Below are 11,877 nucleotides of genomic sequence, written 5' to 3'. Positions count from 1 at the left end.
AGGTTTGCTGCCGAGCATCCTGCGCATTTTTTAGCACAAAGAGCCGGGGGCTTGTGCAGTTTCCTCTCTCCCTTTTTGAAGGCAAGCTATGCTGTTTGAATAGCTTTCTCTAGGTGTGTTTGCAGCTCCGAAAGTGAACTTTCAGGTTTGTCTCTTGGTTGGCTCCATCCCAGCCCGTAGATGCGGATTGTAGAGGTCTCGGCACCTAATGGAGCTGAATTATTCATGTCTGGTGCCGTGTGTGCGCAGCATTCCCAAGCAGAAAGCTGTCTCCTTGTAGGATCTGTGCTCCAGGACTGCTCTTAAAACGCTTTGTTGGCAGGTCTCCAGGCCAACAAGTGAGCACATGCTTTTCATGTTGCGCGGGGATCAGTCCCGCGATGGCAGGAGGTAAGGGGAAGGACACGTTTATAGCTGAATCAATCTCCATGGTCTATTTTCCGAGATGCTGTGATTTGTGGTGGCGTTACTCCCCCCAGCAGGAGAGCGGGGAGGATCTGGATAGCACCCAGTGCTCCTCCAGCTTGGGCAAACCAGGTGGTGGGAAAAGGACCCCTTCTCTGGACCGTGGGCTGCGGTAGCCGGGGGTTCCCGTCCAACCAAAATAGCGACGGCGTGGCAGGTCGGGGATCCCTGGGGGTGTTGCTCGGGAGAGGGGACCTGAAACGCTCCTCTGGCTGCAGAGGTTGAGCCTGCGAGGGTGGCTCTTTGGAGAAGAGAAATGGGGAATCGGGATGGGAATTTCGGGGAGGGGGTGTTTGATCTGTGGGAAAGGCTCTAGAGCCACGTGCAATGGATGACGTTCAGGAGATCCACCCCAGATCGCATACCGGGGTCCTAGCCTTCAGCCCCAGGCCGGAAAGGGCCGATCCCTGCCCTGGTCCCTCTTCCCGCAGTGACACATCTTGAGCTCCCTGCTCTGCTCTCGGCATGACGTGCCTTTCCTCCGCTGTTGCAAATCCAGCCTGTTCCCGTCCGTCCTGTTTGCGGTTCCCTTCCCTCTGCATTAGCAGAGCTCAGGCTCCCTCGACGCCTCCTCCATAGGGTGAATGTTTTTTTTTCTCCTCTTGTTTTCTAACCCTTTGATTGTTCCTGGCTCTCTAATCGCTGGGGACCCAGTGGACTTCTGGGCTCCTTCTTCCTTTTGTTGTGGTAGGAATCGGCAAATGCTGCTGCTGTTTGCATAGTTTCAGACCAAAGTCCTGCTCATCTGCTCTCCTTATTTCATATATATAAACAATATTTATGTATATGTGTGCACGTATGTATATATGCACACTTAAAACAGCAAGGCGAGCTCCTCGGTGCGAGCTGGGAACCGGCCAAGCCGGTGTCGTGGAGGCGTTGCGTGGAGCGGGTGATGCTGTGCCTGTCACAATACAAGCCTGCGGATTGTCCGTCGCCTTCCTGCGACTGTGAGGCCAGATCCTGGTCCATCTGTCCCTCTGATCTGAGCTGGCCGGGGCCCTTTGTATGCTCCAACCTTGGGTGGGCAGCTCTTGGAGTTGGAGGCTGAGCCTCGTCCTCTCCCGGTAGCTCATGTGTGTTGGTCCTGTGCAGCAGCGCCGTGTCCCCGAGCCCTGTCCGGCGGGCTTGTAGCTGGATGCTGTGCCTCAGCTTTGGGCCGGGAAGGGGCTGTTCCCAGCTAAAAATCTGGTTCATGCACCTTGTTACCGGCTTTGCCCATCCGGACAAAGGAATCACTGCGAATCCGCGGCACAAAGGGAGCTGGCTGCGGCAACGCACACCGGCCAGGGAGGTCTGCGCTGTGCAGAGATGAGATGGTTGCTGCTGATCGCCGGCCCCATCGGTGGTTTGGAGAGGGGCTCTGGAAAGGCAGGTCGGTGGGGTCGGGCTGGACGCCCCGGCTCGGGGCTGGGGAGTGGGTGCTGGGGCAGGAGGAGGAGGAAGAGGAGGAGGCAAGAGAAACACGCGGTGCGGCTTTGGGAAGCCGTTAGCGACTCCGGTGCACAAAGTGATCTCCTGATTCGGCACTTTCTCTGCCGCTGAAATGAGAGGTCAGTGCTTTTCATTTCCAGCTTGCATGCTAGCCCCTGGCTCCTGGGGTTAAAAATCTCCGTAATGACCTGTCAGAGAGCGGATTATTAGCTGTACAGAGCAGAGGATGCTGTGGGGAGCAGATGGAAAATGGTCTGGCTGCGGCAGCCTGTCTGATGAAAGAATCCCTGGCATTTTTACAGTGTTTGCATCTCTGGAAACACACCATGAAGCTGCTTTCCAGGCTCCTGCCTGCTGGGGTTTGAAGAAATTTGTGCGTGTGTGGGGTTGTTTGGTTTTTGTTTTGTTTTTTTTTTTTTTCTCCCCCCCTTCTCATTTCTCTTTAAGTTACCTGTTTTTGAAGTGTTGCTCATAAATAGTACCAGGAGCCGGCAGGCCCAGAGCTCGGCGGGGAAGGGGAGGACAGTGCTGCTGGAGAGGAGCTTCATCCAAATGGGTGGCCAAGGATTTCTTAAGAGATCTGGACAGCGGGCGGCTGGGGCCTAGTAGCTGGCCGGGTGGCTGCTGGGAAGAAGCTGTTTCATGTGTTAATGATGTCTCATCAGTGTAATTGCCACGAGCTAATCTCAGCGAGCAACTCCGGCGCTTTTTCGGGTTGCGCGTGGGTGTCTCTTTTTGTTTTCCTCCCCACGTCGCTGCCTCTGGGGACAGGACAGCGTACAATGCATCTGAGAGCAGGGAGGGCGAGGGGCTGGGAAGCCGGGAGGAGAAATTTTGGGCTAGCTGGGGTGGGTCACGGCACGGGCAGTTACGGCCGGTCCCTCTCTTCCCAGTTAAGACCAGGTACCCTGTGCAACTGTGCCTCGGTTTCCCATCCTTCGGAGCCTGCTACGTGGCTCGTCATGCCGGAGGTGATGGCGGTTTAACGTCCTAAAGCCGGGTGCTGTGTTGTGCTGCCTGGAGGTGCAGGATGGAAATCCGGCACTTCCCGCTGACATTTGGCCTTCGGCGACCACTCTGACATGTCCCAAATGTCACAGGCGCTCTGAAGCTTGGGATTTATTTCCCACCGAGGCACTTGGCTTCCCTGACGAGTGGCTCTCGTCCCTCGCAGCAAGGCTGGCGCAGAGAGGAGCCCTCCCCCCGGGTGGCATCGTCAGGAGAGGAATCAATCCTCCCTCCCAGGGGCAGCGCTCAATAATTCAGAGGGAAATGGCGAGCGGGGAAACGTGAGAGTAATGTCTTGTTGGAGCCGAGAGCCGTGACCTGCCAGGGCCGGTATTGATCGAGGGACTGGTGCCAGATGGCTGCTGCTGCGGGGACAGCCGAGGAGCAGCCCCCAGCCTGGGAAGGGTGGAGGAGGATGCTGCCTCGCGTTGTGCAATGGGCGGACAGCCGAGGAGCAGCCCCCAGCCCGGGAAGGGTGGAGGATGCTGCTGCCTCACGTTGTGCAATGGGGGATTTGGGAGGCTGAGGGCTTTCACCCTGCCCAGGACTTCTCCTGCCTGCATGTGTGGCTGCCGATGAAGGCAGATCTCTCTGCCTGGGGCTCTTCGTGTGTAACCCTGTTCTCTTTGCTCTCCCTTCCAGCAGCGATGCTGTCACCTGGGCAGACCCCGACTGCTGGAAGCCCCCCGAGGACGTAGGTGACCCCCAGGGCGTGGAGGCAGGGAAGAGCCTTGAACCGTGAGGGGCCGTTAACTCTAAGATGTCCTTGAGCAGCGGAGCTTCCGGAGGGAAAGGAATCGATGCGAACCCGGTTGAGACGTACGACAGCGGGGATGAGTGGGACATTGGCGTAGGGAATCTCATCATTGACCTGGACGCTGATTTGGAGAAGGATCAGCAGAAATTGGAAATGTCGGGCTCCAAAGAGGTGGGGCTCCCGGCACCCAACGCGGTGGCAACCCTACCGGATAACATCAAGTTTGTGAGCCCAGTGCCGGGCCCGCAGGGCAAGGAGGGCAAATCCAAGTCAAAAAGGAGCAAGAGTGGCAAGGACAGTGGCAAGCCAACCCCGGGGACCTCCTTGTTCACTCCCAGCGAGGGAGCTGGTGGCAAGAAGGAGGCTCAAGGACGCTCTGGGGACGGCGCGAACTCGGGCAGCTTGGTGCCTGCCGTCACCCCGAAGGGCTCGGAGAAATCGGCCAAGGCATCTCGCAGCATGGCCGGCTCCAAGAAGGAGAAGGAGGGCGGCTCATCCAAAAGCAAGAAGGAAAGGAGTGAGGGTGCAGGGGCAGCAGTGGAGAAGGAGCCCAGCGTGCTGCAGCCCCTGGCCCTGGCGGTGAGGGTGGGACAGTATGATGGGGGCCAGGGGACAGAGCCTGCTGCTGCCGAGCAGCTTGGAAGTATAGCTATTGACACGGGAGCTGCGCTCAATCCCTTGGGAGTTAAGTCGGAGCTGGAGGATGGGGAAAGTGAGTGCCGGCAGCTGAAAAAGGTGAAGTCGGAGAAGGTAAGAAAGGTGTCGGGGTGTGGGTGGAGGTGGCGTTGTGCCGGGACGTGCCGCTATGGGTGACGAGGGAGCGGGAGCTTACAGCGGGACTGTGTGTCTTGTACCATTGGGGGCCAGCACTGATGTATGGCTGGTGCCTCCTGGTTCTGGCATAAAGACGGTTTGGCCGCGTGATGTGCCAGGGTCTGGACGCGTCGATGGGAGGGCACCGGTCGAGTCGTGCCTGGCTTCTGGGAACCGTGCACCAGCAAATCGCCCGCAGTCACTACGCATCAGAGTACCATCCTGCTGTACGCTCGGGGATTTGTTTTCTTTGGTGCTGCGGCTGTGCCAAGCGGGTCCAAGCCTCTTCTGCTCCTGTCGCTCTGTGGGAGGAGCCTGGGCTGGTGGTGAAAGTGATGTCCCGGTCCTGTGCCCGCTCCAGCTCCCGACAGGACACGGCAGTGTCTGTTGGCCGCCATGCTCTGCTTCCTGGTGGCTTCACCTTGCGTGTCAAAGCTTCCTGCAGCTCCCAAAGGAATTAATTTCTCTCTGGTTGCATCATTTGCAGAGAAGGAGACCTTAACATGTTAGTAAATGTGGGATCTGCGTGGGTGTGCAGGCAAGCACTAGGTGCAGGGTTGACAGGAGCTACCATCTCATTTCTTGGTCTGCTGTTGGTATGGGGGCTTTGTCCCACTTGTGGTGACGATCAGCCTTGGGCTTACAGGTTGCTGTGGGTGATTTTTTACGTGTTGCTCCTCCGCTAACATGCAGCAGCGATGCTGAGCCGGCGAAGCTGCTCTTCCAGGTCACTGGGGGTGCGAAAAGTCCCGCCAGCAGCACGCGGCTGACGGGGTGAATGGCTGTCTGTCCGTCTGAGTGGCATTTGGCTCTGGGTGGCTGCGCAGCCGTTTCTGGGTATGGCCGCTGGAGCGGCAGCTCGGTTAGCTTGTTTCTTGGTAATCGCAGCGGCTGATGTGATTTCTGTGAGTGGGTGGGGGAAGACTTTGAGTGCGTGGAGTTCTTAGCGCTTGGAGCAGAAGCTCCCCTGCACTAGCTGCACGCGTGGCGTCACCGGTCCATGCCCGTGAAGCCACGCGCTTGCTGTGCACAGGGTGAGCATCACGAGCATGTGCGTTCGGGGTGGCTCAGCCCTATTGCTGTCAACATGTGTTGGGGTGTTGGGAGAGTGGCTGGGGGGGTGGTATCGGGGTGTGAGTCACCATGTTTGCAGCCAGCGGCTCCCCGGAAGGATTTCTGCTTTGGCGTAGGGATGACGGTGCTGCGCACCGGGACGGGATGGGTGGGGAGCGCTCAGTGGATTTGGGAGAGTTGCTGAGACCAGTGAGATGTTGGGGAGATTTTTTTTTTTCCCATCCGCAAAAAGGTAGAGCATATACGGAGAGAAGGGGGGTGGGGATGGTTGGCCATGGGATGGCTCTGGGAGAAGAGCTGCTAAGTAGGTCGGTGCTTCCTCTGCTCAAGAGGAAGACTCCTGGGGCACGTGACTGAAGCCTGTAAAATTAAGGAGTGGTGTGGAGATGACGTGTTGTTTCCTTGTCCTTTCTGGCAGCAGAACCAGAGTGAATGAAACCAGGAAGAGGAGCAGATGCTCTTTTGCATGATGGACTTGAACGCTGCTGCAAAAAGCTGTGGATGCTGAAAGTTCAGCGATGCTCTGGGGCACCTGGGTGGGTTTGTGGAGGAGGAACCCATCAGGGGGTGTACAGGGCAATGTCTTTTGGCTTGGGAAAAGCCCGAGGAGGGCTGGAGCTTGCGAAGTGGTTTGGGAAATACCTCAACATGCTTGGCTGTTATGTTCCTTCATAGCCATCTGCTGCTGGCCACTGTCAAAGCCAGCATGGGAGCTGGCTGGACCTTCGGTCATACCCTGCATGGCTTTTTCTATGTTTTTACTATTAAAGATTTATTTCTTTCACTGATGCAGCTGCAGAAACCCTCTGCAGGTAGAAATGCCAAAGCAAGGTGGGGATTGTGAAGACAGGGACCAAACATCATGGACCTTGACAGGCTGGAGGAGTGGGCCCATGTGAACCTCATGAAGTTCAACAAGGCAAGTGCAAGGTCCTGCACCTGGGTCAGGGCAATCCCCACTATCAGTGCAGACTTGGGGGTGAATGGATTGAGAGCAGCCCTGTGGAGGGGGACTTGGGGGTACCGGTGGGTGACAAATCGGATATGAGCTGGCAATGTGGACTTGCAGCCCAGAAAGCCAGTCACATCCTGGGCTGCATCACAAGCAGCGTGGCCAGCAGGTCGAGGGGGGTGATTCTCCCCCTCCACTCCACTCTGGTGAGACCCCACCTAGGTTATAGGGGGCTTATGAGAATGATGGAGAGGCTTTTTACCAGGGCCTACAGTGACAGGACAAGGGGTAGCGGTTTTAAACTGAAAGAGGGTAGGTTTAGATTAGAGGTAAGGAAGACATTTTTTACGATGAGGGTGGTGAGACACTGGAACAGGTCGTTCAGAGACGTTGTGGATGCCCCATGATTGGAAGTGTTCAAGGTCAGGTTGGACAGGGCTTTGAGCAACCTGATCTAGTTGAAGATGTCCCTGCCCACGGCAGGGGGGTTGGACTAGGTGATCTCCGAAGGTCCCTTCCAACCCAAAGCGTTCTGTCATCTCTGTACAGATACCCTGTGAGGACGGTTCTGCCGTTTCACTCGTCTGGATTCAGGTACAACCACATTGATGAAGGCTCAGCCTGGAGGGTTGAGCCCTGTTTTGAGAAGTGATTTAAGGTCTGGATCTGCAGGAAAACGTGTCGCGTTTGCACTCAGGAGGAAACATTGACTGTGTTTCGTCAGCCTCCTGGGGGCAGCTAGATGGCTTCCTTTGGGTTGGGAAAGCCGTGGGTGAGGAGAAGAAAGGTGTCTGCATGGCGAGCGGTAGGAAAGTTGTTTTATTTCTCGAGGAAGAGCCTGAGGATGGGCTGATGGCTGGGGCAGGGTGGAGGACGGAGGGGATGAGATGGAGGTGAGCAGTGGTGTTGGGCTCTTCCTGTCTCCTGAAAGCTGCAGAGGTGCCCCAAAAATGGCATGTGGAGTCCGAAGGACAAGCGAAGAGTGGAGGTACGTGCTGGCTGTGGGAGGGCAGCTTGTCTGGGGAGTGCGTGGCGGGGCTGAAAGCAATGGGGTTCCTGCAGGCCTAGGGACAAACCCTGCCTGGGAAGAGAGAAACTTGCTCAGACCGAAACAGGAACGGCCACAATGTGACTCAGCCCAACCTTTGGTCTCTGGCAGCTTGTCCTCTGCTTAACCCTGTGCTGCTCCCGCTTCCGTTTCGGGCAGAGAGGCTGGTCTTCATCTGGGGATGAAGAAAGAGAGACCGTCTCTCCCTCCACTGGCTTCAGCCCCGGGGTAGATGACCTCCCCGTACGTACGTGCACGCTGAGCAGTCAGCCTCCAGCTAGGAGGTTTTGTTGTATCTCCCTGGCTGGATTAAAGAGCACTTTAGTAGCGAGTATTTTTCCTTGATGAGGTGCTTTGGTGCCACAGTCAGCTCGCTGTTTGCCCCTCCTTCTGCTTTTGTGCTCTTTAAATATCTCACTGTAGGGTTTTGCAGCCCTCCAGTCCTTGCTGGGTGTAGGAAAGAGCTTTGCTTTGGGTTTTTTCAGGCACCCTTTCATGTCAGCAGGTGCTCGAGCTGGCGCGGTGTCCATGGGCGAGATCACCCTTGCTCCCATGTCTGACATAGCAGTGACGGAGCCTGTGGACATGGCCCATGGGCTTGATGGAACATGTTTTGCCAGTGTGACCCCATGGCTCCTCTGGTCGCTGCTTCCCGGCGTGAAGCCTCGGGAACTGAATGTCCCAAACGCCCTTTTTCTAGGTGCATATCTTGGCTGTATCCAGCCTCCTGTTGCGGCATGCCCTGGCTTGTTGCGTACCCTCCTCGAACCTGATGCCATCGGTGTGTCGGGACACAAGCAATAACTTCGCCAAGGATGGGGCTGATCATGATGAAACCCCTTGGCCATAACCCTGCTGAGACCTTCTAGGGTCTCTGGGGTGGGCTGAGCACCTAGTGCAGGTTTGCCTCAGGCTGTGGTTCGGTGCCTGGGCAGCTCCTTGCACCATCCCGGGCTGCTGGAGCCCCAAAAGATATTTGGGAGGGCAGGAGTGGGAGCTTAATACTTCTTGCAGCAGCAAGAGAAATGAGCCTGCGCTGATGTACCCGTGTCTGGAGCACGTGGACCAGCAACCGGGTCTGTCCCTGACTCTGCGGACGGCAAGCCGTGGGACGTTGGGGATGGCTGGAGCTGAGCTGGGGTTTGGTTTGGGGGGGCACCGGTGTTTGGGAGGGAGCGGCTGCTCTCAGCGAGCAGCCGTGCTCAGCAAAATGGCCGTGCACGGAGCAGCAGCACTGGCCGGGCTTGGGAAGCCTGTTTTCACCGCCTGCCCCGCCGGCCGCTTTCATGTGGCTGAGCTGGCCCCAGGGTCCGTTCACTGGGGTGGCGGGCGCTTGCTTGCTGGCTCTCCACCCTGGCTCGCTGCCTGCGCCATTGCCCCTGGCACCCCGCTCCTCGGCGCGCTGGGGCGGGCCGGCCCGAACAGGGGATGTTAAGCATTAAACAAAAGAGCCTCCCAGCTCTTGGCTGCCGCTCCGGCTTTGTTTTGATTGAGAGGTTGTTCAGCAGGAGGAGGGCGGGTTTTTTTTTCTTTTTCTTTTTTTTTTTTTTTTTTTTTCTTTCTTTCTCCTGACGAGTGTCCAGATGCGACGCTGCTGCAAACAAGGGAAAGGCAAACAGAAGCCGCTGGAGACTCGGCTCTTCTGAAAAGCCTCTCTGGGTCACGTGCGCTGCGGTTTCGGGCAGTGAGGAGGGTGGATTCGGTCAAGTCCCTCTGCAGGAGAGGGGGTAGAAGCCACCGGTGCGTTTTTTGCCCTGAATTTTCCCCCCCAAACACAGTGTGGTTATACCCTGCGCATGCTCCACGCAGAGATCCCCTGGTATAGGTGGCCCGATGGTGAGGGGATGTTGTAAGGTGGGGGACACCACAGTGGACGGGCCCCAAAGCTGGTGTGAAAATACATTTCTGGTTCTGTGGGAGGACAGCGTGGCGTTGGAGGTGGTGCTCGAGCAGTGGCTGGGAGGTCAGACGGCGGTGGAGGAAGTGGGGTGGCTACGTCACGCCGGTGGCAGCTGCGAAAAAAGAAATACTCCCCAAAAATATGTCCCTGGGCTCTCCCTGCTGCTGCTGTCTTGTCCGGCAGTTTGCAATGTGGCTTTGGGGTCATCTGCGCAGACCTTCTTCCCCTAAACCCAGGGAGGCAGACCGGCATGGTGTCTTCAGCACCGTTCCTACAGTCGTGACTGTCCCAGCCTGACGGGGACATTAATTCCTTAACTGGAATTAAAACATGGTTGCCTTTTTTTTTTTTTTTAAGCCATTTTTGGTGGGAGAGGTGAGGTTTGGTGGTGGATGGAGGGGCGAGGATTGGGGTGAAGAGGTGCTCAGATGACTCCAGCTTGAAGAGGTGAGATCTGCCCAAAAGGCAGTAGCTTTGCTAGGTCCAAGCCCAACAGGAGATGGCCGTAGACTCTCTTAGGGACACTTCTGTACGTTGGATATTGCATGTGCTTCCAGTTTTGTACCTCAAAGAGAGAGAGAGGCTCTGTGTAGAGCCCGGAGACTCCGGGAGGGCTTGGCCCCAGCCTGATCGTGGAGGCAGCTCCTTGCACGTGGCTGTGGAGATGTGGCTGCTAATCCTGTGCTGCTGCTTTGCGTCGTCCTGCTGATGGGTATAAACGTCTTCAGCTCTGCTGTGGCCTCTGCTGTCGCAGTATCCCAGCCATCGCCAGCTTCTTGCTGTCCCTTAGTTCTTGTCGTCTTCTTCACTAGCTGATGGTGCACCAGTAAAAGCAGCCCGGCGGATTCATGTTGTTCAGAGCTTCCACCTCTGCTCTCTGTGCATCCTTTTAGGATTCGATCTCACCCTCCACCGGTGGCTCTTTGTGTCCTGGTCCCGTACAAAATGGTTCAAACGTGGTTTGACCACCGAGCTCGCTGAGGAATAGTGTGGGTGCGGGGAGTCGCCATGCCGAGGACTCGAGCCCTCTGTGTGTGGAGTGCCTTCTGTGCTCGCAAAAAAACCCAACACACCAAAACAGCTTTTCCCACCCTAAATGTCAGGACATTTGATGTGAGGCTTTGGCAAAACCCGAGCTGCTCTGACCCAGGATCCCCATCGAGGTGAGGATGAAGAGCACTCCTCTGCATTTGAGATGGTGCTTTGGGAAGGCGAGTCGCTTGATGTGGGACAAAGCCAGGACGGGGCATTGTGGGCTGGTCCCAGCCTCATGCTTTGAAGACATGCTTGTGATTTCGACCCAGATGTGTTGGGTAGCACCTGGCGTGGGTTTGCTTGTCTTGGGGCCGAAGTTTGGGAGGAAAACCTCCTATGGAGGCATTTTGGTGAAACCACCCTTTACTTTACAGCCCCCTCCAAAGCTCGCTCCATCCATCCCTTCAGAACTGGCGTTAATCCTGTATTACTTTTCCCCTGGGATTTTTAGGGCATGCGGGAAGCTGAATGTTTGGGGTAGGGACCCGCTCATGCCGAAAACCCCAGGCAGAAGCCGTTTTCCTGCCATCCCAGCGCTCCTTCTCACCCCTTGCTCCGCAGGGCTCGGCTCTTTCTGGGGAACAGCCCCTGGAGCAGCACGGGAAGCTCAAGGAAGTGTGTGGGGGGGTGCAGGCAGCTGCCGGCTCTCGTGGGCTCCTCTTGCCGTGGTTTCTTTTCTCCAGCCACGCTGGAATCGGCCACCTCCAGAGCTGCTGACAGGGCTGTGTTGGGAGGCTTTGGGAATTACACCGCTCATTTCCTTATCGTCCCTGGACCCGCTGCCCAGAGCCTTCTGCTGCAGGAACAAGGCGGCACACAGCCAACATGTGTCAAGAGCTACAAAGGAGGAAATTGGCCTCGTTCACTTAAAACCATGGGGTTAGTCTTTGAGTTTTGGCTCCTGCTGAGAGGTTATTTATATGTGGGCTTTTTTTTTTTTTTTTTTTTAATAACCACTAGATGTAGCAGGCTGGGAGTTTCAGCTGATCCCACCTCTGAAGGTTTTATATAGGAAAAATTGCATCTCTCCCCATTTGCTTTCCTGGCTGGCAGCATTAGGAAGGACTAGTTAAGGGGTGACTTAGTTTTGATGCCCAACCCGTTGGCGTTGCCATATCCCATTTAATAGGTCATTGTGCCAAAACGCAGCCCTGTCTCCGCTGGAGTGGGAAGCAGGACCTGCGCCTCCACGTCAAGGACACGGCGGTAGGAAATGGAGCCGCGCTGGGAAAGCAGAGAAAACATCTCCCCATTCCCGAAGCGTGAGCGCAGAATGACAACGTGCTAACGAGGAGGCTGACAGAGGGGGTACGGCTCCTTCTCCACGGGGTCCGTGCACTGCTTCCTTGGTGCGAGCGAGCTCCATCTGCTCCCCCCCCCCCCCACACACG

General features: G+C 56.6%; 1 protein-coding gene across 1 annotated transcript in view; it reads left to right on the top strand.

Moving 5' to 3' along the window:
* The first annotated feature begins 3,587 nt into the window (after window positions 1-3,587).
* ZNF609 (zinc finger protein 609) overlaps window positions 3,588-11,877 on the top strand; it is a 59,103-nt gene continuing 50,813 nt past the window's right edge. Inside the window, exon 1 of the mRNA XM_009276317.2 lies at window positions 3,588-4,414. Within this exon, the coding sequence (XP_009274592.1) occupies window positions 3,668-4,414 (747 nt within the window). The 5' untranslated portion in view covers window positions 3,588-3,667. The remainder of the gene's footprint in view (window positions 4,415-11,877) is intronic.

Source organism: Aptenodytes forsteri, unplaced genomic scaffold, assembly GCF_000699145.1.
Source record: "Aptenodytes forsteri isolate BGI_AS27 unplaced genomic scaffold, ASM69914v1 Scaffold113, whole genome shotgun sequence".
NCBI lineage: Eukaryota > Metazoa > Chordata > Aves > Sphenisciformes > Spheniscidae > Aptenodytes > Aptenodytes forsteri.
This window is presented reverse-complemented; position numbering and strand designations above follow the sequence as displayed.